Source organism: Chiloscyllium plagiosum, unplaced genomic scaffold, assembly GCF_037043375.1.
Source record: "Chiloscyllium plagiosum isolate Xiang-an unplaced genomic scaffold, Cpla_swu_hap1 HiC_scaffold_14, whole genome shotgun sequence".
NCBI classification, from domain to species: Eukaryota; Metazoa; Chordata; class Chondrichthyes; order Orectolobiformes; family Hemiscylliidae; genus Chiloscyllium; species Chiloscyllium plagiosum.
The window spans coordinates 24996280-25022837 of NW_028270152.1; the positions used below are offsets into that span (position 1 = coordinate 24996280).

General features: G+C 43.0%; 1 protein-coding gene across 3 annotated transcripts in view; it reads right to left on the minus strand.

Annotated features, from left to right (window-relative positions):
• The window catches only part of stab1 (stabilin 1), a 276631-nt gene that overhangs the window by 65127 nt on the left and 184946 nt on the right, over positions 1–26558 (minus strand). For all 3 annotated transcript variants that reach the window (XM_087994200.1, XM_043707873.2, XM_043707874.2), the window contains 7 exons: positions 17601–17726; positions 9785–9858; positions 7941–8015; positions 6479–6598; positions 5182–5229; positions 4999–5082; positions 2306–2452 (listed from right to left, as the gene is read on the minus strand). In XM_087994200.1, coding sequence (XP_087850326.1) covers positions 2306–2452; positions 4999–5082; positions 5182–5229; positions 6479–6598; positions 7941–8015; positions 9785–9858; positions 17601–17726 — 674 coding nt within the window. The remainder of the gene's footprint in view (positions 1–2305; positions 2453–4998; positions 5083–5181; positions 5230–6478; positions 6599–7940; positions 8016–9784; positions 9859–17600; positions 17727–26558) is intronic.

Genomic DNA, 26558 nt, shown 5'->3' on the forward strand with positions numbered 1-26558 from the left:
CCCACAGAATCCATACCGACTCTCCCCCACTACCCTATGCCTGTAACTTTGCATTCCCCATGGCTAACCCACCCAACCTTCACATTCCTGATGTGTTTGCAGAAAGAATGGATCACATACACTGTAGCACATGTGAGATGTACAGATATAAAAACGAGTTGAAAGGAATCTGGGGTAACGTCAGGTCCAATAGTTAATCTGATTCATGTAACTACATTGGTAATAAACATACCAAATACTATATTGTCAAAGCAAAGAGTAGGGCAATTGTTCTCAAAGTATGTACTGTGATTATGTGATCTATAGCCTTCAGTTCTGTCCTCACTTTTAGTCAATAAGCAACAAAAAGAGAACGCAGACCATGAAGTTGACACAAAGATGGGTCACAAGATTGAACCCTGGCATCAGGATCAGGTAATGAGGGAAAATTAGAAAGATCTACAATGTATGGACTTGAAACCTTATCGAGTTCTTTGAGGATGTGACTAGAAAAGTTGATGAGGGTCGAGCTGTGGATGTAGTGTATATGGACTTCAGCAAGGCATTTGATAAGGTTCCCCATGGTAGGCTCATTTAGAAGGTCAGGAGGAATGGGATTCAGGGGAACCTAGCTGTCTGGATACAGAATTGGCTGGCCAACAGAAGACAGTGAGTGGTAGTAGAAGGAAAATATTCTGCCTGGAGGTCTGTGGTGAGTGGTGTTCCACAGGGCTCTGTCCTTGGGCCTCTATTGTTTGTAATTTTTATTAATGACTTGGATGAGGGGATTGAAGGATGGGTCAGCAAGTTTGCAGACGACACAAAGGTTGGAGTTGTCATTGTCAGTATAGAGGGCTGTTGTAGGCTGCAGCGGGACATTGACAGGATGCAGAAATGGGCTGAGAGGTGGCAGATGGAGTTCAACCTGGATAAATGCGAGGTGATGCATTTTGGAAGGTCGAATTTGAAAGCTGAGTACAGGATTAAGGATAGGATTCTTGGCAGAGTGGAGGAACAGAGGGATCTTGGGGTGCAGGTACATAGATCCCTTAAAATGGCCACCCAAGTGGACAGGGTTGTTAAGAAAGCATATGATGTTTTGGCTTTCATTAACAGGGGTATTGAGTTTAAGAGTCATGAGATCTTGTTGCAGCTCTATAAAACTTTGGTTAGACCACACTTGGAATACTGCGTCCAGTTCTGGTCGCCCTATTATAAGAAAGATGTGGATGCTTTGGAGCGGGTTCAGAGGAGGTTTACCAGAATGCTGCCTGGACTGGAGGGCTTATCTTATGAGGAGAGGTTGACTGAGCTCTGACTTTTTCATTGGAGAAAAGGAGGAGAAGAGGGGACCTAATTGAGGTATACAAGATAATAAGAGGCATAGATAGAGTTGATAGCCAGAGACTATTTCCCAGGGCAGAAATGACTAACACGAGGGGTCATAGTTTTAAACTGGTTGGAGGAAAGTATAGAGGGGATGTCAGAGGCAGGTTCTTTACACAGAGAGTTGTGAGAGCATGGAATGCGTTGCCAGCAGCAGTTGTGGAGGCAGGGTCATTGGGGACATTTAAGAGACTCCTGGACATGCATATGGTCACAGAAATTTGAGGGAGCATACATGAGGATCAGTGGTCGGCACAACATCGTAGGCTGAAGGGCATGTTCTGTGCTGTACTGTTCTATGTTCTATGAAAATAAACAATAAAGAAAGGACCTACCTTACAGTCATACAAAAGTAGAAACTTATTTTAAATTGAACTAATACAACCCAGGATGCAGAAGCCGTGGAGGAGCTGTTTGTGTCTGAGGTGAGTTATCATGTTACAGAGAGATATGCAAGACAGGGATCAAGACAAATTTGGGTTGACACACGAGGCAATTTTCCCTTATTTGTGCAGTCCAGCTGACTTTATGTTAGAATATTCCTCAGATCCCTCATAAGGAATAATGAAAAAGCTCGAGTTACAAAAATATATTTTTGCATTATCCAAGTATATAATACCAATAAGGAGAAAGTGAAGACTGCAGATGCTGGAGATCAGTGTTAAAAAGTGTGGTGCTGGAAAAGCACAGCAGGTCAGGCAGCATCCGAGGAGCATCAGGAATGTGATGAAGAGCTTATGCTCGAAATGTCGACTCCTTGCTCCTTGGATGCTGCATGGCCAGCTGTGCTTTTCCAGCGCCACACTCAATAATCAATAAGAAACCCGGGATCAATTTTTTTAGAAGCTTGAGGTCTAGGTGGCAATTTAAAGATGTTTATGGTACAATTCATCATTAAGAGCTCATGCTGCAGGGTATGCTGAAATGTAAACACACCTACCTGTTTCCAGGAGATCCGAATGGCATTTCCAGATAAAGCAACGAGGGAACTGTGTTTCCTTAGATCATCGTAGAGAAGTTTCCCACAGCCGACTATGTGATATCGAAGCAAATCTCCAATCAAACCACGTGTTTTCCATTCTTCCATCTGTCAAGAAAGTTCTCTCATTCACTTGACAAAGGCTGTTCATAATCAAGTTAAGATTATAAGAACACAGGAGCTGGAGTAGGCCATTCAGCCCTTGAATCTGCTTTGCCATTTAAGATGATCATGGATGACTTGATCATGGCCTCAACTTCACTTTCCTGCCTGCCTCCAAGAAATCATGAGTTCCTTGTAGATCAAAAATCTGTCCACGTCAGCCTTAAATATATTCAATGACCCAGTCAACTGTTTCCCGGCATAGGGAATTCCATAAATTAACAGCCCTCTCAGTGAAGAAAATTTTCCTCATCTCCATTTTTAATGGGAGACCCTCTAAGCTTATGTTTTGCATCAAAATTGGCATCAAAGAATCAGAACAAGTTTAAACGCAGAGCTACACAGTAGAAAAACTATCGTGTAATGCTCACAATTTCCTAAGCTATGATGTCAATAGACAAAAAAAGAAATCAGTGGCAGCGTGACTCAGCTTTTCCAATAGTGTTGGCCCCTTCAGAGGTCCCACTGGAAGGGTGGAGTGGAGCAAGGCTGACATTTGACTTCTGGCAACCCCATGTAAAGTTTTGGTTTGGAGTCTGGATCTGATCAGAGGCTCTGATTGTGAAGGTATAATGGTGACACGAATCTAACACTACCCTGAGTTCACCAAAGAAAAAGAATTTTCACACAGATGGGTCGAGAGCTCAGCCTGCCAGCTGCTGGTTACAGTAACAATGGCCGCTTCTGCTATGAGTCCAGAGATGGGTGAGCCCATGGGTGTGCCGGCGAACAGAACCAAAGACAACGGAACGAGGACATGCCGCAACCCAAAGGACTAGCCACACTACCATACATCAAGAGCATTTCCAAACTGACAGCCAGACTACTGCGACCACTAGGACTCATAACAGCACACAAACCAACAGCCACTCTCAGACAAAAACTCACCAGAATGAAGGACCCGATACCCAGCATGAGCAAAACCAACGTAGTGTACAAAATCCCATGCAAGGTCTGCACAAAACACTACATACGACAAACAGGAAGACAGCTAACGATCCGCATCCATGAACACCAACTAGCCACGAAACGACACGACCAGCTATCCTTAGTAGCCACACCCGCAGATGACAAGCAATATGAGTTTGACTGGGACAACACTACTATTATAGGACAAGCCAAACAGAGAACAGCCAGGGAATTCCTAGAGGCATGGCACTCATCCACAGATTCAATCAATAAGCACATCGACCTGGACCCAATATACCGACCACTGCAACGGACAGCTGGAACTGACAACCGGAAGCGGCAGAGACAAACCACTATAAATGCCGGAGGAAACATCACAGAAGCGCTTCATAGGAGGCTCCCAAGCACTGAGGATGTCATCTAGACAGGGGACGAAACGTCTGCAACACAAATTCCCAGCTCGGTGACCAGAACCACAACAGTGAGTATGACATGCTCATGCACCTCCAATTTAATGATATCATTATCATGTGATACCAAGTACTCAGCATTAATTTTACAAGATAATTAAACTTTCGAAACACTGCTTCAAGTATGTCGGGTCAGCAAACATTTGCATTTGCAGCACGGAATGTGATAAGAAGCAAAATTTAGAATTTTTAACATAAGTCCAAATTTTAAAACAGTGTGGAATATTTATATGCCAGATCATTCTTTAATTAAAAATATTTTTCCAGCAATCTCTTAAGCAAGGAGAACACTAGCCACTGAATACAGCTGCTGGCAAGAGCCCGTGCATGACATTTTTAAACGTGTGGAATCTGTTCTTTTTATTTTTTAATTCATTCGACCATAAGATGGGAGTCACAGACTAGGCCAGCATTTATCACCAACCCTTAATTGCCCAAGAGTCAACCACATTAGGGGTATGAAGTCACATATAGAGCAGACCAAGTAAGGATGACAAATTTCCTTCCCTAAGGGCATTTTATTTTTAATCACTCATGAGATGTGGGATGGATGTGTCGCTGGCTGGGCCAGCATTTATTGCCTGTCCCTCTTGAAACGCTGCAGGGAACCTGGATGGAGTTTTACAACAGTCAGAAATGATTACATGTTCGCCATTAGGTCAGCTCTTTATTCCAGATTTTTATTGAATTTGAATTCTACTATTTACGCTATTGGGATTTGAACCCCTGGATCCAGAAGGTTAGCCTCGGTTATGGCACTGTTCCACTGCAGCTACCAGAATGGCTCTGGCTGACGAGGAGATTCGCCAACTCCCACCACCTGCCACACTGGAAGGATCGCAGGTTGACAATTGCATCTTCCACAGCCATCAAGTTCTGGAGTGGAACTTGGACCTAGAACTCCAGGGTTAGAAGCAGGGATGTTACCCACTGTGCCACAAGATCTTTCAGGTCACAATTTCACATTGTTGACCTTTCAAAAAGATGGGTCTCTGAGGGTGTGTATTCCTGGCTGCAATATGAAGATGCGGTACATTGGAAAATTGCTAAGACATACATACTCACGAGTAATATGACAATGAACAATGATCTGCGTAATTAAAATACATTTACCGTGTTATCCTGAGTAAGTGTGTCAGGTCTTGGCACAAACACTGTGAATGGTCCTTTACCATTAAGCTCTTTGATGTCATTTGCCTGCAATGTTTCAAAATAAAATGAAGAGTAGTTGAGCAAAGTTTTAACAGTTAACCTCCAAAGATTTAGCCTGAAAGTAATTAAATGGTCCATCACTACCTGAAGGTATTTGTAAAACAAAGCAGCATCTGATTTCCGGACAAGTTCCTGTCAAAATAATTCAGAATTTATTTTTTTGATTTGAAAGCTGAAATAAGAAAAAAGCTTGGCACAAGTATTTATATCTTATGAGAGTAACGGTTATTTCACTGATGATAAATGGAGACCTGCTTTCTTATATTATCTTACAAAGACTCTGAGGGATACTTCAAAGTGTTTTACACAGAAGGAAATGAGCTGAGCTTAAGTAAATGTGAGAGATACTTTAGAGGCATCATCACTTCTCAAAACAAAAAGTTGCTGAGGTGAAAGGTCTAACTTTAATTTGTCCCACCTGCCATGAACTGGGTGTTTGCAAAATGTGATTCAGATTGTTTATCATCACCTCAGGTAAGCTCTTGTGAGGGAGGCCAGGTGAGAAGTCACTTATACTTTTCAAAGTGAAGCCATTCAGTGCTCATATTACCTTGCCATCCATCTGAAGTTATAATCAATCTCAGTGTGTTTCATTGGTGGTGTGATTCAGGAATATCAACACAGACACTGGGAGAATCCAAAAATCTTAAGAAATAGGAGCAGGAGTAGGTCATTCAACCCATAAAACTTGCTCCATCATTCAATGAGATCACCACTGATCTGACTGGACTGAAACTATGAGAAAAATCTATGGAGCTGCAGCAGTGTGCATCTGAAACCTGTGTTGAGAACTCTTCATTTAAACACAACCAAGCAAGTGCCAGTCTGTGGCAGCAGCAGTTCATGTAGGGGAAGGAGCAGGATATGTAGAGCCAATCAAGGAATGGGGCAAGCTCAGACCACAAGCAATTTGCAGCATTTTTGTGGAGGAGAGACAAGTTTGTTCATTTCTAGATTATTCCTTGAACAACCACCAACTTTACAACATTTTTTTTTCAAAAACAGGCTCCTGGACATTGCATCATTATGTCAATGGACAACGACTGTACCTCCTCTAATTTTCGACTGCACCTTTATTCAGGCGAGGAGCCAAAGGTCGAAAATTATGCTCAGGGAAATTTTAGGTTTACCCTTAACCACCAGATCAAGCAGATAGGACCTGAAAGGATACCTCATCTGAAGACGCTCTCTGACCATTGACACTGCTTGAAGACTTCAATTTAGAATACTAAATAATTAAATAAAGCATAATTCTAAAGGAAAATATTCTGTTTGATTCCCTTATCCGCATTTATTCATGACATGTATGTCATAGTAAATAAGTAGTTTTTCAGTAACTGAAACTCAATTTTAAATATCCAAAATCTCCAAGTAAAATTACCTGCGAAATTTTGCCTCGACAAGAAAGTCCAACCTTAATGTAATTCCTTTTGCAGATACATTTTCGGATTCCTGGCCCTGTTGCCTCGCAGTTGGCAAATGGGCCACAGTCCCCATTGTTCTTCATTTGGAGATGAAGGTAAAAATTAGAACAAAAGCAATTTTTAGATTTAACATCAATAATGGTTTTGGCCAGATAGGGATATAAGAACTGGAGTATGCCATTCAGTCCATCAAGCCTGCCATACCAATCAATTTGAGCAGGCAACATGCCGCATTTCTCTTAATGTCATTAATCTCTAGAAATTGGTTGATTTCCACCTTGAACATACTCACTGAGTAAGCTCCCTTAGCCCTCTGGGGTAAAGAATTCCAAAGATCACCATGCTCAGTGAAGAACTTCCTCCTCTTAACTGGCCTACACTCTTTATCCTGAGATACATCTCCTGGTTCTGGAGTCACCAGCCAGGGGAAACATCCTCTCTACATCCACCCTACCATGCCCTGTAAGAAATCTGTAAGTTTCAATGTAATTACCTCTCATTCTTTGAAACTCTAGGGAAAACAGATCAATTTCCTCAATCTCTCCTCAATTTTGTCACCCCAAGGATTAATTTAATGAACATCCACGGAACACTCTTTATGGCAGATCCTTCCTCAGTTAACAGCCATTAACTAAGGTGATGGGGGCATGGGTTGGTTTTATGGCTATGAGGGGCCACTTATGGGTGCAAGGTGAAGGGTTGGCAAGAAGGATAGGAAGGCTGATGGAGCTGGATGGAGGGGAAGACATTGGTACTGGATGGAAGGGCATGGGTTGCATGGAGGATACGGGAGCCTTGGGGAGTGTGGATTGAGGAACATGGGTGATCATGTGTTGATCGGGGGAGTCTGGGAATGGGTGGGTAAGTTTTGAAGGGATGAATAGGGTCAAAAGAGCTTAACATCAAACAAAATAACTGGAATGAAGTTGCAGAAAATGAGGCAGACTTCTTAAACCAACACATGAAAGTACCCGGTACCTTCACGGCTACATCTGATTTGCATCCCAAGTTATGGGCCCAACTCCAGTGCATGCCCACAGCAACAACCCCCCACCCCCCACCCCCTCTGTCCTGCCCCCATCCTGTAACTGGGAAATATTCAGACTCCTGTTACCTGCCTCTAGCAGGAATATCTAATCATCTGCCACAGTTCTGACATCACAATTAAATCACAAATTGTCAATTTTTCAGGTGTTATTTAACACTCCAATGCTTCAAAGTTGTGACAGGATGCACATCAGCAGTACATATTGGTATGGGCCAACAAGTGGCATCCTGTGTCCATACCTGACATATTCACTGGACCCTTTATATATGTAGGTAAGGCATCTAATGCCTGCTTGAGGTCCCTGCTCCAAAACTGATTTGCTGTAAAGATGGGTGTTCTTGAATTTCTAGGTCTGTAAGTTTGTTGCTAACCTTTTCACAAGGATTGATGGGTACACAGGAATTTCTACCATCTCCAGAGTATCCAGGGAAACAATTACAGGCAACCTAAAATGAAGAACACATCAAAGTAAGCGTGCACAATATTATTCAAAATAGGTGGGGCCTATTATTTTATTTAGTACACTCATAATCAGAGAAATAAAAGCTGGAGTCTCAGAGTTACAGTTTTTCTGAGCTCATTTGCCCAGTTCTGGAAACTGGAAATTGAGCGATGGGAGCTACGGTGAGATATGTGGCAGATTTAGGCAAGAAGTCCCATCTGGATGTCAAGATCATTTTACTCCATTTTTATATACTTGTCACAAGTGGCATGGTGAGATTATTGAGAGGCATTGGTGAATTGACAATTGACTGTGATCAACACTTATTAAGCTCCATATTGGTGGCCTAACTTGCCTCATTAATATTCTCTTCCTGATCTTCCCAAGCTTGCCCACCAAATTAGCTATTGGAAAAGCCCAGTGTGGAAACCAGAGCAGGTATGTGGTGGATTCAGCTGACCACTTCCTCTGAATGACCTCGATGTTGTCCATGACCAAAGAGCATCCCAGGGCACGATCCACTGGCCCCAGCACATGTCCCCCACCTTCATGGGCATTGGCATCTGACATTCAGTAAACCCTCAGCACCATCCTGGAAACTTTCCAATGCAGTGTGTCCAGGAAGACAGACTTGCCTAGCCGAGCAGGGCACAGTTACCATGCAGGTACAGGTATTCAGCACTAGCTTGGAATTAGGCTGCCTACCAGCGCTGGTTGCTTGCTGTTGTCTTAGCGAGCATTCAACTGGCATGCTTGCATTATGCCAGCCTGGTATTGCTGTGCCTTGCAGTGCCAGTTGGCAAAATCACACAACCAGGCAGCTGACTATGCTGCTCAGTAACATTCAGGCAAGGGCACACGCACGTTGTCATACAGCAGTATGCCACATCAATATCACACCTATATCATTGGCAGCAATGTCTGCAGCAATCATACTGAATCTGCAGCAAACATTGGCGATGTCTTAGAGAAGAAGTCTTCTGTGAAGTCCACGGGGGAGCAATTATCAATCAAGGGACCCAGCAGTCCGTTTCCAGCAGCCTCCCAAACCAGTGCAGGGCTTTGACCATGGTCTAGATGGGGTGATGTTATACAGGACACAATCAGGCCTTCGTTTCCATAGGGGTTAGTGTGGTGGGGGCAAACTGCACCAGGTCCCTGTCAGAGAAATGCAGTGCCAACTTCCCCTTCTCAGCCATCTCTCCTCAGCCTCCAGAAGCCAACAATCCTCCAGATGCACAGCAGATTTTCAAAGATGGCACAGACTCAAGGTATGATGGACTTGGATGGTTATTCAGCATGCTGAGCTCTTCTGGAAACTGTGTGTGGTGAATGGGGCTGAAATCAAACATGATGCACACCACAGGGGCAGGAAAGGCAATTAATGTAGTGAGCTTGGTAGGACATGGTGAGAAAACTCGTGGTGAGAATACCTCCAACAAACTGGATGTGATTGGCACTTAGCAAAAGTAAAATTTGATCTCAGTGTTTTGCTTGTGAAGAATTCATTTAAACTGTTGTCATACCTTTCACAACATTTATGACTAGCTTAACCCTTTAACACTTCCAGCTACAGTTGGAGTTCAATTAAATTCATACATTGCTGAAGCACTTCTGAACTCCTAGTACTCTACTGATACAGTTTCAAATCCTGCATAACATGCTTATAACCGCAAAAGTAAAATATTACTAGAAAACAATGGCATAAATGATAAGTGGAAAAACTAAACAAATCAGAACAACTAGAAATCCACGTAAAAAATCTTGCCTTACCCGTTTTGGTCCTGTTTTGGTGCATTCTGCTTTTTCATGACAACCACCATTTCCTTCTGTGCAACCATCAATTTCTGATTTTGAATAAAATACAACAACCTGAATTATCAAAAGGAACAAGGGGTGGTTTTTCTGCAGTCTAGTTCATTTTGAATTTGCCTGAGCTGGACAAAGGTCTCACAAAGTTCACCCTTCCATTTTAAAACCTTTCATTTCACCTTTAGACCTTCATGTTTTCTTTGCTGAAGTATCTAACTGCCCTACTTTCAATTTGTGGCACAGCCCAGGAGTCAATTATATAACTGCATTCTTATCAGAGCGACAATATCTTGTCAGAACAGGTGGAGAAATCAAAACCTTTGGTATGACCAGCGAAGAAAAACATTCAAACCATTGAAATCATAAATTCAAACTCCCCTGGGGCTCATTGTGGGTAAACCAAGACCTGGGGGAGAATTTTGACATGCATTGTAGTCTTGCTGCAGTTTATCAATGAGATTTACTTACAAATCTGGCTGAATTTTAACTTTCAGACTAACTTACAGACTGGCGGCATGGTCACGTAAGTTTTAGCAGTGTGCTTGTGACTCTTTAAAGGAACCACTGACTCTTACTTCTGGATTTCCAAACCAATTAGGGCCAATTTGTCATCCTGCAGAGATATTTTAATATTTTAAACTCTCACAGTGAAGGATAAAATTGAAGCACTTTAGATGTGTTTCGACAAAGTCAGAACTCACAAAGAGTCTCAAAGTGGCAAGGCTGAAGCACAATGCAGGAATGTGGCTGGAGTTAATACTGGGGGCTTTAAGGGACTTCAGGAAGATTCTGTTCCCTGCAGATAGGAAAGAAAAGGCAGCCTCAGAACAAGCAGTTATGGCTAGACATTGCAGAGAGCAGCTTCTGCCTCACTCGTGGATATACTGCTGCAAGGTTCATGCCCTGATCGAGGCAGGAAATTTGAGTGGAACATTCAAGAACAAATCCTTCTACTGCCTTCCCCAGTCTCTTCCTGCACCTCACTCCCCAGATCTACACAGGTTTACATAACCTTCTGTCCTGATATACTTTCTCACATTTATACATGACCAACGTCACTAACAAAGACATTCAGGGACACACAGTCAAGTGCACAGCACTGGCAGTCCTGTCCTCAACAAGGCTAGTGACATGGGAGGGGACGTTGGAGGTGATGGTGTTCCCACGTATTTACTGCCCGTGTTCCTTCTAGATGGTAATGGTCACAAGTTTGGAAAATGTTGTCTAGGGTAATTAATTAATTTCTGAATTTAAGGAAGAATATAAATGCATTGGATGCATTTCAGGCAACATTAAACCGACTAATACCTGGAATGAGCAGATTGTCTTATGAGGAAAAACTGTATGGGCTAGGCTCGTATCTACTAGAGTTTAGAAGAGTACAGCGTGACTTCATTGAAACATATAAGGGTCTTAACAGAGTAGATATGGAGGGGATGTTTCTTCTGGCAGAACCAACAACTAAGGGTCAGGGTTTAAAAACAAGAGGTCACTCTATTAAACAGATGTGGGCTTTTTTTTTCTGAGGCCACGAGTCTTTGGAATTCTCTCCCTGAAATAGTGTTGAAAGCAGAGTGCATGAATATTAAGCAGGAATGTGGATTTGAGGTTACAATCAGATCAGCCATGATCTTATTGAATGGCAGAGCAGGTTCAGGTGATTGTAAGGCTAACTTCTACTTTGTTGTTATGTTCCTGTTTATCTCTCTTCCTTTCCAAACTGTTGTTTACTCTGAAATTGCTAATTGTTTCATACTACCAAAAGGAAGATTTTCCAATTATCCATCGGACGGTGAGCTGACTCACCAGGTGGTAGCTCAGTGTGGTCTGGACCTGTCTAAGTCCTAGTAAGTAGTGGGTCTAGTAAAGCCAGAATATTGGCAGCTACTCTTGCCATTGTTTTTACAGTGAAGCTGCCTTGTGTCGTGGAAATAATGCTGGAATCTCGAATCAAGAAAGAAATAAGGATACAAAATCTGAATACAAATTGTCTTATCAGGCAGAAGTGGCGTGGATTTAATAAAGTCTGGTCATGCTTAACTAATTTACTGGAATTCTTTGAGGATATTACGAATGCAGTGGACAACAAGGACTCGGTGTACCTGAATTTCCAGAAGGCATTCAACAAGGTACCACACAAAAGGCTGCTGCACAAGATAAAGGTGCATGGTGTTACAGGTAATGTATCAGCATGGATAGAAGACTGGTTAACTAATAGAAAGCATAACCTGTGGGGATAAATGAGTGTTTTCCTGATTGGCGATCAGTGGCTAGTGGTGTGCCTCAGGGATCAGTGTTTGACCACAATAGTTTACAATTTACATAGGTGATTTAGAGTTGGGGACTAAGTGCAGTGTGTTAAAGTTTGCGGATGACACTAAGATGAGTGATTGAGCAAAGCGTGCGTAAGACACAGAGTCTGCAGAGGGATATATACTGAGGTTAAATGAGTGGTCAAGGGTCTGGCAGATGGAGTACAATGTTGGAAAATGTGAGGTCATCCATTTTGATAGGACTAACAGCAAAATGGACTATTATTTAAATAGTGAAAAATTGCAACACACTGCTTTGCAGAGGGACCTGGGTGTCCTTGTGCATGAATCACAAAAGATCAATTTGCAGGCGCAGCAGGTAATTAAGCCTGCAAATGGAATATTGTCCTTCATTGCTAGAGGAATGGAGTTTAAAAATAGGGAGGTTATGCTGCAGCTGTACAGGGTGCTGGTGAGGCCACACCTGGAGTATTGTGTACAGTTTTGGTCTCCTTATTGAGAATGGTTGTACTGGCACTGGAGTGGGTACAGAGGAGGTTCACTAGGCTGATTCTGGAGTTGAGATGATTAGGTTATGAGGAGAAATTGAGTAGATTGGGACTCGACTCATTGGAATATAGAAAAATGAGTGGGGGTACCTTATAAAAACATATATAATTCTGAAGGGAATACATAAGATAGAAACAGGGAGGTTGTTTCCACTGACACGTGATACTAGAACACGGGGGCATAGCTCAAAATAAGGGGGAGGAGATTTAGCACTGAGTTGAGGAGGAACTTCTTCACCCAAAGAGTTGTAAATCTGTGGAATTCCCTGCCCAGTGAAGCAATTGAGGTTACTGTGTTTAAATTTTTAAGGCAAAGATTGACAGATTTCTGAACAGTAAAGGAATTAAGGGATACACTGAGCGGGCAGGTAAGGGAACTGAATCCACAAGAAGATCAGCCGTGATCTTCTTGAATGGCAGAGCAGGCTCGGTGGGCCAGATGGCCTACTCCTGCTCCTTTTTCTTATGTTCGTATGTTTTCTCTAGGTAGTAGTTCTATATTACACATCCAGGAAACTCAGTTGATATTCTCCTAATTTGTTTCTCCTGGAACTTTTAAAGCTTTCATTTAAAACCTGGATTTGAATCATGGTAAATCTCAACAGTAAGGGGATCATATTTAACAAACCAGCCACACAGTACATGGAAAATTAAGAATACAATCACTCTTTGCAACACATTGCACACCCACACTTAAAGAATTGCCCATGAATCTACTGGTGACTGGTTTCTGGATATTCTCTCAGAATGGGCAGACTCTCAATTCAGCTGAGGTGAATTGAGACTCAAGTTTCAACCCTGAACACATGCAGATCTGTCTCCACTAGGGTGTCAGGGAATCAGAAACAGGTTTGCACCATGAACTAGTGAATCATTGGCCAAGTGCAGGAAGAGCTTTAATAGACAGGAAGTTAAGATCAGGGATAAGGCCACAACACAGCAGCTGTATGGACAGCCTGCACAGAAACTGCCCTCGGAATCAGAGTCCTGCATCAGCCTGGCAGGGGGCAGTGGGGGAAGGCAATACAACCACCCAGACAGCTTAGTAATTAAACACATGAAGTTCCAAGGTCATTAGGATTCAGAGTACTTACCACCCAGGGAGCTGAAAGCCTCTAATCACTGGACCTACCCATCTGGAGATCACTCCCCTACCCCCAACTACCACCACCAGACAGGAACACTGTAAACCATTTCGAATATTTTAAGTAATGTATCCCTCTTCTGCTAGCATCTGGCCAGCATGCTGGGAACACAGCTGACCTACTTTTATCTTAACCAAACTATAATCCACAAACTCATGAGAGTGCAATTAATTGTTGTCAGATCACAACTCTGTCTGCAAGTGCAGTAGTGGATCCCTAATACAACTGCTGCTCCTCAGAATCAGCCATGACAGCTGTGGACATTTTATGAGATTAATCTGCTAAACCAAATCATCACAAACAATGTTCTTTGTATTCTTTCGGCAATTATTATGACTATTAGGTAGAGTTTCAATTTGTCATCCTATGAAGTCAGAGCAGGTAGTAGTGATTCAATACCTTGAGCCTGTTTTCCCATTCAATAAAATCATGACTGAACATAAGAATGCAAGAACAAGGAGCGGGAGTAGGTAATTCAGCCCTGGGCCTGCTCCACCATTTAATATGACCATGGCTGACCTCATCTCAGCCTCAACCTCACTTCTCTGCCTGCTCCCATAATTCTTTAAGTATTACTAAGTTTTTTAAAAAGCTCTCCCTTAAATTTATTCAGTGTCCCCTCCACATTCTAGGGTAGTGAATTTCATAAATATATGACCCTTTGAGAGAAGTAATTGCTCCTCATCTGTTTTAAATCTGCCACTCCTTAGCTTAAAATGATGACCTCTCATTGTAGATTGCCCCACATGGGGAAACATCCTCTCTGTTTACTTTGTCAGTCTTCCCTAGAATTGTATATACCTCAATTAGATCTCCTCTCAACCTTCTAAACTCTAGCCAGTGTAGATATTAACTTCTCAATCTCTCCTTATAAGGCAATCCTTTCACCTCTGGAATGAATCTAGTGAACCTTCTCTGAACTATCACCAATGCAATTACATCCTTCTGGAGTACGGGGACAAAATCTGTAAGCCATATGCCAGGCTGCCATATCCAGATGCAGCCTCACCAATGCTTGTATAACTGCAACAACACTTCTTTGCTTTTATACTCCATTCCTTTAGCAATAAGTGCCAAAATTCTATGTTCCCTCCTTAAACCTGCTGGACCAGCATACTAGCTTTCTGCAACACATGCATGAGAACACCTAGATCTCTCTGCACCAAAACAGTTTGACATTTCTCGCAATTTTGATAATAATTGCCTTTTAGTCTTCTGATCAAAATGGATTTATCTGTTTGTGTGTTGAGGTCCATATTCCCATCCAAATCAGATAACATTCAACTTCTTTGCTCAATGGGAGTTTATTTCCTTCTGCTAGAAAACTACTCGATATCCCATCTTCACTGCCTAGAGAGTTCCAAAGTTGATACACCTCTCACAGAAAACAAATCTGCTATTATTGTCCGAAAAAGATGATCCCTAATTTTTAAAACAGTGCCCTTCACTTTTCTAATCTCCAGTGGAAATGAGCCCAGTCTCTCCAACTTTTCCTCAAAAAACAAACTATTTATTCAAAGTAGTAATCTAGTAAACATTTTCTGAACCAACTCAACACGTTTGCATCTTCTTTAATAAGGAGACCACAGCTGCACACAATATTTTAGATGTGTCTCATCAATGGCCTGTATAACTGAAACATTATATCTTTACTTTTATGTTCAATTGCTCTCATAATATAGGACAGCATTTCGTTAGCCTTCTAACTGCTTGCTACATCTTTCTGTGGTTCACAAGCTCTTAATATTTATTCTTAAATACTTCCGATGTTGTGGTTGCTGTTTGGGGCTTGTGGATTACTCCAACAAGTGATTTCTTTCCCCCTCTATTCTTCATCTCCTTTCATACCCTACTTTCTTTCTTCTGAATCTTTTAGTTATTCTCTGTTGTTGTGTTTCTGTCTAATCATTTGATCTGCCACTAAGTTTAGTGCTCTCCTTAACTTCTTTAATTAATCCATCTCCCTATAGAATTTTTCTTTGTAGTTGGGATATACTTAAATTCTGAAATATCCTCTCAAATGTCTGTCACTTCTTTTCTATTGATCTATCCTCTGGTCTAGTTTCCCAGTTCACATTATCTTGATCAGATTTCACACCCACAGACAGACACAGAAATTGCTGGAAAGTCTTAGCAGATCTGGCAGCATCTGTGGAGAGAAATCAGAGTTAATACTTCAGGTTCAGTGACCCTTCTTTAGAGTCACTGGATCCAAAATGTTAACTTTGATTTCCCTTGACAGATGCTGCCAGACTTGCTGAGCTTTTCCAGCAATTCTGCTTTGGTTTCAGATTTCCAGCATCTGCAGTTCTTTTAATTTTGTTTTTCATGCCCACATACCTTATTTATCTGGGAAATACTAGTCTTGAACACACTCATCTCCCTGTTGTAAAATTTACTCAGATTTGGTTGCTGCTATCTAGAGGGTGCTTTCTCCTGAAAATTGTCATGTTACACAATACAAGATCTTATACAAACTGCTCAGTGCTTGGCTTCAGAACATACTACTGTCAGGAATTACTCTGAAAATATTTTATGATCTCCTTATCCAGTTGCCTTTTTCAATCTTATTCAGTTTTTGTGTAGATTTAAGTCACTTATGGTTATTGCTGGTCCCTTACCACAAGCACCCAATATTTCTTCTTTATACTTGAAACTACACTGTGGTTACTGCTATGGTCCTATAGATCACTTCCAAGAATAACATCTTACCCCTACTATTCCTCAAATTTCATCTAAATGGATTCCACATCTTGACCTCCTAAACTAAGGTATTCTTTAACTACTGCACCAAGTGCTATTTTTAATTCACAATGCTGGCCCTCCACTTTTATCAAGCTTCATATTCTTGAATGTACATTACTTCACAATTCTTGCTATCAACCAACTGTGCCTCCATATGGCTATTCGATCATATTTATTTTAATGTGCGCTATCAATTTCTTTACTTCATTATGCATGCTGGTTGCATACTCAACCCATTATACAAAGTGGTTAATTTTTGAGAACATCTTTTCCTTAACACCCAATGGTTAAAATCTACTCCATTGCGTTGTGAACAACAAACACTAGGAACAGCTTTATTCATACAAAGAATAAATACTTATGGCTGCAGCAATGAATGATAGCCGGACTAATGTCTTAGTAACATCTTTGTAAAATGCATCCAAGAGAGTTTCCTGAAACAGTGTGTGGATAGTCCAGTTAGAGGAGGGACATAAAGGACTTTGTATTGGCAAATGAGCCAGGCCAGGTGACTGACCTTTCAGTGCAAGAGCATTTTGGAAACAGTGATCACAACCTCTTAAGTTTTAAGATAGCTACGAATAATAATAATAAGAAGAATAAGCTTGTAGCAAGGGACTAAATTGGGGGTTGGCAAATTTGTTCAGTATTAGTTGGGAGCTAGGGAGTGTTACTTGGGAGGAGCTGTCATCAGGCAGGGTTGGTGAAGCAGATACGATAGGGGCATTTAAGGGACTTTTAGGTAAGTACATGAATATACAAGGAATGGAGGGATATGGTTAAGGGCAGGCAAAAGGGACTTGTTTAATTTGGCATCATGTTTGGCACAACATTGTGGACCAAAGGACCCATTCCTGTGCTGTACTGTTCTATGTTCTACATTACCTTATGCACTTGGAAAATGTAGTTATTGGACATTGCATGAAAAGAATATGTGTATTTTACTCTTAATCCAAAAGAGTTTTGTGATAAAATTAAATTTAAATTAAGCAGAAGGTGAATTATTAAAATTATGACTAACACACTGAAACCCCTGCTTGGCACAACATCAGACTTTGGTACATACCTAAACAAATCAGCCCATCACCAACATAGCCATCATGACAGGTGCACATTCTCTCTCCTGCAGAAACCTTAGTGCAGTTGGAGTGCACTGAACAGCCACCATTATTAACCTCACAGAGGTTAATTTCTGTAAGCAGAAAACAGTAGGTTAACTTGATTTATTCTTTCCTTTCGATCATATGAACTTCAGACATGGAAAATTAACTACTTTTTGTAGTTTTTATTATCTGTCATATTGAAAAAAATTATTCTGGCCAATAACACCATCGAGAGAGAGCAAGATTGTGAGAGAGAGCATGATCCAGAAAGAGAAAGAAACAGGACACGACAGAAGGAAATAGCCTATTTTCACTGTTGGCTAGCAAGCATAATGCGGATGGGACACTGTTTTCTCGTCAGAGATGGAACGCATGAAAATAATAGAGAACTCAAATGATTTGTTTTGGCATTCTTGGGAAAGGAATATTTGGTGTGAGCCATGATGTTGCAGGCGGCTTCTGGATTTTTCAGAAGATGGGGAAAGGACCATTGACTGTCACTGGATATTATGACACAGTGAAATGAGGAGAATTGTGTCCACAGGAAGCCGAATATAACTCTGAACTGTATTCTGCAAAGGCTTTAACACAGTGAGGTGATGCTAAAATATATAACTGCAGCATATGTTTATTGGTCATTCTAAGAAACTATTATTAGTTATCTTTTTGCATTTAGTGTGTTATTTGTCTACTGAGTAATGTTTACTCAAGTTCATTACAGTTTATTTTAGCAAATGTCTTGAAACTTGAAATTTTGTTATGCCATTCCTTTAAATCAGCCACTAGAAATGTGAATTTTTCTTTAAAATTATTGGCCTCTGTGGAAATTATAATATCAAAAAAATGGAGGTCATCATTTGGATGTCAACATCACTTACAGTTCAGAATGGGTTTGTTGGTTCAGTTTTCTACAAGTGTATTGAAAGCCAGATGCTTATGGTTAGAATTAGAATCTGAATTAATGGCTACATGTGGCATTGCTAATGGGTAAACATAAACTAATAACACTGTATTTGAGAATTTTTGCATGATGCATGATTAAGTCAGGAAGCTGTGGTTTCATAATTCCACTGCAGAAAATTTGGCACAATGTCTTGACTGATACTCCAGCACAATACTAAGGGAATGCTGCACTGTCAGAGGTACCATTTTGAATGAAGTCCTGTCTGCCCTTTTGGGTGGATGCAAAAGATCCATGGCACTATTTAAAAAAAAATCTGGATCTCTTCCTGCTGCTCTCATTAACATTTGTTTCCCAAATCAGCACCATTTTAGAAAAGGCAGAAAATCTGCTCATTAATCACAATTCTTATCTGTGGGATCCTGCTATGTAAAATGTGGTAGTCGTGTTTAAAACTTTAGAGCAGTCACTGCATTTCTTTTTTTTATATAGATATTTTTATTGAAAATTCAATATGTTTTTATAAGTTTACAAAAGAAAAATAAAAAAACCCCAAGTATAAACATTGATATACAATTATATCTTAAATAAATAATAACCAAAATCTATCAAACAGAAAAAAAGAAATACCGAGAAAAAAAACAAAACTCAACTAACTACTCATCTAACCTACAACTAACCAGAGTGTATGATTAAATCTCTTACATTATTCAAGAGAGAAAAAAAAATGACGGATAACACAGAAATTGAGTAGTGAGATACATGCTCGGAATGTGTTAACATCAGATCATAACAAAACCCGTATTCGTGTGGGATTCCTCTCCCAAGGGGCCCCGGACCAGCCAGGTTCGCCATCTCAATTAAATAAAAGCCCTTTTTAGGATGGCTGAAATATCTGTATTTGGGTAATTCAAGAAGGGCTGCCATATTTTATGGAATAATTCTGTTTTTTTGTGCACCATATTTGTAAGGAGGTCAGGGGGAATATATTCCATAATTATTCTGTGCCAATTTGAAAGTTCATGAGGGCCCTCAGCCACCCAGTTTACCAGAATATTTTTCCTTGCACAGAAAGAGAGAAAGGAAAATAATCTCTTCCCTGTCGTAATTTCAAGTGTTCTTTATCCAATAAGTGTGTCTCCTGTAGGAGAGCTATATTAATCCCTTCTTTCTTGAGGTTTGATAATATTTTCTTCCTTTTGACTGGTGAATTACTCCCCGTGACATTCCAGGTGCACCATTTAATCGACTGATTAACCATAATCGTCCGGGCAAGTCAAGACCCCTCGGGAGAAGAAACCCTATCCAAAGCATTCTGAGCAAAGAGCATATAAAATTCACAAAAATAAAGGCTCTTTAATACACTCAGATCACTATAGTAACAAACTATTTCTAAATAAAAAAAATATTTAAACGGAGATTTTCCCCTTGTTCCCAGGGGGCATCACTTCCTTTCCGAAAGCCCATCATATTCTCTCCCAACCAGTGCCCCACCCTTGACCCAGGCACCCCACGATAGGATAAAGAAAATTCAAATATACTACTGAGCTAGAGTTAATAATGAGTACCCTCTCCCCACCCACACCAACACCTGGATATATTTGGTAATATTAATACCATGTATAAACATATATAACTATAAAATTACAGTCTCAACAAATAATAATTAAATATAATGATACAAAATAAGAGGGGAAAACAACCCCGCTCCTAAAAACAGATAAAATAGGATAAAGTAACCACCTCCCCCCACCTACATTCATTAGGCCCCCAGGCCTATATATATATTAACAAAAAGGGGAGAAAATCGCTAAGTGAAGAACAAACAAATAAACCCCTCTCCCCACTTCCCGGAGATAATATTAAACAGTAAGGTAATGAAAGGAAGAAAAAAAGGGGGTAAACCGGGGGGGAGGGGGGGGGGGAGGGCAGAACAACATCAATTAACTCTTACAAATAATCTAAGAGAGTCCAAAAATTCCTTGGCCTTCTCCGGAGATCCGAGGTTGTACACAGACCCTTAATGGCTAAAGCGTAGCGTAGCTGGGTAGCGCAAGGAGTACTCAAATGTTTAAGTCCCTTAAAAGCTTCTTCGCTTCGTCAAACGCCTTCCTCTTTCGGACCAAAGCTGGGGAGAAGTCCTGGAGTAGCACAATCTTGGATCCTTTATAAATCATGGCTTGGGGATCTTTCCCAAGATTTCCAAGAGCATCTGTTTCTCCTTGTAGCTCTGCAGCCAGAACAGGACCGGGCAGGGGCGCTGGCTCGAGCCGGGCCCATGCACTGCAATCTGGTAGGCCAATTCCATCCTTACCTGGCCTGATCCAGCCTCCAGATTTAAAAGCTGTGGAAGCCACTGCTCAAGAAACGCTGTAAGCTGGCCTTCCTCTTCCCATTCGGGAAGGCCCAGCAAACGAATATTTTTTCGAAGACCTCAATTCTCGAGGTCGTCAATGTGATTTTCTAAGGTCCAGACTCGCTGTTTGAGAGTCTGGGCCTGATCCACGGCCGATTCTGCTATAGTCTCGGAGGTCGCGGCCTTTAGCTCCACCCCTCCGACTCGGTGCTCGATTTCCTCGATGTCTCGGTCATGCTTTTGTAGCGTGGCCGAGAGTGAATTCCATCTGCTCCGGGTCTACATACTGAGTAAGGAAACCCTCCTGAACACACCTGACAAAACCGGCTCCATCCAAACCATCTGCACTTAGGAGGTTCCAGTCGATATTGGGAAAGTTGAAATCACTCATAACAACAACCCTGCTACTTTTGCATTTTTCCAGAATCTGCCTGCCTGTGAGATCTTCAATTTCTCTACTGCTATTAGGTAGCCCAGTGTAGTGACTCAGTAGACAAACCTTCCTCAACAACCTTCGTTTCTGTAGCTGTGATGCACTGTCTGATTAGCAATGCTACACCCCCTCCTCTTTTTCCACCCTCCCTGTTCTTTTTAAACATTCTAAACCCTGGAACATCAAGCAACCATCCCTGCCCCAGTGAAACCCCTGTCTCCGTTATGGCCACAATATCGTAGCAAGGTCCTTCTTAACAACAAGACCAACAAGTTGTATTTTCCAACCAAATCTTGAGATATGATTCTCACTAGTGAGTGGCGAGAGGCCTATTAACAGGTATTGTCACTCCTCATTATTACCTCATATGTCCTCATTAATATACATACTCCCATTCCCACCAAATAGAAAGTAGATGCTAAGAATTCCTGTTGTGAAAGTCTGAGGCTTCATTCCAGACAGAGTGAGCCACATAACCCAATAATGCTGTGTTCTGCACAGCTGGAGAAGGTAGGGAGGGTATGTGATGATGCTGATGAACTGGGAATGTTGGGAGAAAGAGAATTAGGACATTGACCAGGAGGGGCAACACCTTCTGCATGATTGTGCACAGCAGTGTTGAGTGCAACAAACCAGAAAGGACTTTTGTAACACCTGGTAAAGTCGATGAGAACTGGGTGCTGTGATTATTCGTTAATTGTAAAACTATTTGTACTTGACTTGCAAGCAATGTTCCCTGTAATCTGTGTGGCTGTGTACACAGCCATTCCGACATTTCACACCCGCTGATGGGGATTGCAGCAGGTTCCTAAAGTCATACTGCACACAGACCTCTGAGATCTGAGCAGAAGTAAAACAAATATTAGAAGGAATGCTACGTGTAAACAGATTACTTTGGTTCCAAGAGGCAAATGCAGCTCCTGATTGATCATAGTCATAGAGATGTACAGCACGGAAACAGACCTTTCGGTCCAACCCGTCCATGCCGACCACATATCCCAACCCAATCTAGTTCCACCTCCCAGTAACCGGCCCATATCCCTCCAAACCCTTCCTATTCATGTACCCATCCAAATGCCTCTTAAATGTTGCAATTGTACCAGCCTCCACCACTTCCTCTGGCAGCTCATTCCACACACGTACCACTCTCTGTGTGAAAATGTTGCCCCATTGGTCTCTTTTATATCTTTCCCCTCTCATCCTAAACCTATGCCCTCTAGTTCTGGACTCCCCAACCCCAGGGAAAAGACTTTGTCTATTTATCCTATCCATGCCCCTCATGATTTTGTAAGCCTCTATAAGGTCACCCCTCAGCCTACAACGCTCCAGGGAAAACAGCCCCAGCCTGTTCAGCCTCTCCCTATAGCTCAAATCCTCTAACCCTGGCAACATCCTTGTAAATCTTTTCTGAACCTTTTCAAGTTTCACAACATCTTTCCGATAGAAAGGAGACCAGAATTGCACACAATATTCCAACAGTGGCCTAACCAATGTCCTGTAAAGCCACAGCATGACCTCCCAACTCCTGTACTCGATACTCTGACATATAAAGGAAAGCATACCAAATGCCTTCTTCACTATCCTATCTACCTGCAACTCCACTTTTAAGGAACTATGAACCTGCACTCCAAGGTCTCTTTGTTCAGCAAAATTCGCTAGGACCTTTCCATTAAGTGTATAAGTCCTGCTAAGATTTACTTTCCCAAAATGCAGCACCTTGCATTTATCTGAATTAAACTCCATCTGCCACTTCTCAGCCCATTGGCTCATCTGATCAAGATCCCGTTGTAATCTGAGGTAACCTTTGTCGCTGTCCACAATTTTGGTGTCATCTGCAAACTTACTAACTATACCTCTTATGCTCGCATCCAAATCATTTATATAAATGAGGAAAGGTTGTGGACCCAGCACCGATCCTTGTCGCACTCCACTGGTCACAGGCCTCCAGACTGAAAAACAACCCTCCACTACCACCCTTTGTCTTCTACTTTTGAGCCTGTTCTGTATCCATATAGCTAGTTCTCCCTGTATTCCATGAGATCTAATCTTGCTAACCAGTCTCCCATGGGGAACCTTGTTGAACGCCTGATGGAAGTCCAGATAGATCACATCTACCACTCTGCTCTCATCAATCCTCTTTGTTACTTCTTCAAAATACTCAATCAAGTTTGTGAGACATGATTTTCCATGCACAAAATCATGTTGACTATCCCTAATCAATCCTTGCCTTTCCAAATCAGGCCTCACCTTCATTCCCTTACGCTCTCGGATTAACGAGTTCAACATGCGGCGTGACATCGAACAATTCTTCCGCCGCCTTCGTCTCCGCGCCTACTTCTTCAACCAAGACTCTCGCCCACCCTCTGACGACCCCTTCTCCCGCCTCCAACACACCCCATCCACCTGGACACCCCGTGCTGGCCTCTTACCCGCCCTCGATCTCTTCATAGCCAACTGCCGCCGCGACATTAACCGCCTCAACCTCTCCACCCCTCTCACCCACTCCAACCTCTCACCCTCGGAACGTGCAGCCCTCCACTCCCTCCGCTCCAACCCCAACCTCAATATCAAACCAGCAGTCAAGGGAGGCGCGGTAGTAGTTTGGTGCACCGACCTTTACACCGCTGAGGCTAAACGCCAGCTCGCGGACACCTCCTCCTACTGCCCCCTTGACCATGACCCCACCTCCCACCACCAAACCATCATCTCCCAGACCATCCAGAACCTCATCACCTCAGGGGATCTCCCATCCACCGCCTCCAACCTCATTGTCCCACAACCCTGCACCGCCCGTTTCTACCTCCTGCCCAAAATCCACAAACCTGACTGCCCCGGCCGACCCATTGTCTCAGCCTGCTCCTGCCCCACCGAACTCATCTCTGCATACCTCGACACGGTCCTGTCCCCCTTAGTCCAAGAACTCCCCACCTACGTTTGGGACACCACCCATGCCCTCCACCTCCTCCATGATTTTCGCTTCCCCGGTCCCCAACGCCTTATCTTCACCATGGACATCCAGTCCCTGTACACCTCCATCCCCCATCACGAAGGACTTAAAGCCCTCCGCTTCTTCCTTTCCCGCCGTACCAACCAATACCCTTCCACCGACACCCTCCTTCGACTGACTGAACTGGTCCTCACCCTGAACAACTTCTCTTTCCAATCGTCCCACTTCCTCCAAACCAAAGGAGTAGCCATGGGCACCCACATGGGCCCCAGCTATGCCTGCCTCTTCGTACGATATGTGGAACAGTCCATCTTCCGCAGCTACACTGGCACCACCTTTTCCTCCGCTACATCAATGACTGTATCGGTGCTGCCTTGTGCTCCCACGAGGAGGTTGAACAGTTCATCCACTTTACCAACACCTTCCACCCCGACCTCAAATTCACCTGGACCGTCTCAGACTCCTCCTTCCCCTTCCTAGACCTTTCCATTTCTATCTCGGGTGACCGAATCGACACGGACATTTACTATAAACCGACCGACTCCCGCAGCTACCTAGACTACACCTCCTCCCACCCTGCCCCCTGTAAAAACGCCATCCCATATTCCAATTCCTTCATCTCCACCGCATCTGCTCCCAGGAGGACCAGTTCCAAAACCGTACAACCCAGATGGCCTCCTTCTTCAAGGACCGCAATTTCCCGCCAGACATAGTCAACGATGCCCTCCACCGCATCTCTTCCACTTCCCGCTCCTCCGCCCTTGAGCCCCGTCCCTCCAACCGCCACCAGGATAGAACCCCACTGGTCCTCACCTACCACCCCCACCAACCTCCATGTACAACGTATCATCTGCCCTCATTTCCGCCACCTCCAAACGGACCCCACCACCAGGGATATATTTCCCTCCCCTCCCCTATCAGCATTCCGAAAAGACCACTCCCTCCGTGACTCCCTTGTCAGGTCCACACCCCCCACCAACCCAACCTCCACTCCCGGCACCTTCCCCTGCAACCGCAAGAAATGCAAAACTTGCGCCCACACCTCCCCCCTTACTTCCCTCCAAGGTCCCAAGGGACACTTCCATATCCACCACAAATTCACCTGCACCTCCACACACATCATCTATTGCATCCGATCTGGCCTCCTCTATATTGGGGAGACAGGCCACCTACTTGCGGAACGTTTCAGAGAACACCTTTGGGACACCTGGACCAACCAACCCAACCACCCCGTGGCTCAACACTTCAACTCCCCCTCCCACTCCACCAAGGACATGCAGGTCCTTGGACTCCTCCATCGCCAGACCATGGCAACACAACGGTTGGATGAAGAGCGCCTCATCTTCTGCCTTGGAACCCTCCAACCACAAGGGATGAACTCAGATTTCTCCAGTTTCCTCATTTCCCCTCCCCCCACCTTGTCTCAGTCAAATCCCTCGAACTCAGCACCGCCTTCCTAACATGCAATCTTCTTCCTGACCTCTCCGCCCCCACCCCACTCCGGTCTATCACCCTCACCTTGACCTCCCTCCACCTATCGCAATTCCAACGCCCCTCCCCCAAGTCCCTCCTCCCTACTTTTTATCTTAGCCTGCTGGACACACCTTCCTCATTCCTGAAGAAGGGCTTATGCCCGAAACGTCGATTCTCCTGTTCCTTGGATGCTGCCTGACCTGCTGCGCTTTTCCAGCAACACATTTTCAGCTCTGATCTCCAGCATCCGAGGTCCTCACTTTCTCCTTTCGAAATACATGCACATCCTGTCCCTCAGGATTCACTACAACAACTTGCCCACCACCGACATCAGGCTCACTGGTCTATAGTTCCCTGGCTTGTCCTTACTACCTTTTATAAATAGTGGCACCACGTTAGCCAACCTCCAGTCTTCCGGCACCTCACCTGTGACTATTGTTGATACAAATATTTCAGTAAGAGGCCCAGAAATCATTTCCCTAGCTTCCCACAGAGTTCTAGGGTACACCTGATCAGGTCCTGGGGATTTATCCACTTTTAAAGACATCCAACACTTTCTCCTCTGTAATATGGACATTTTTCAAGATGTCATCATCTATTTCCCTACAATCTATATCTTCCATGTCCTTTTCCACGGTAAACACTGATGCAAAATACTCGTTTAGTATCTGCCCCATCTCCTGCGGCTCCGCACAAAGGCCGCCTTGCTGATCTTTGAGGGGCCCTATTCTCTCCCTAGTTACCCTTTTGTCCTTAATGTATTTATAAAAACTCTTTGGATGCTCCTTAACTCTACTTGCCAAAGCTATCT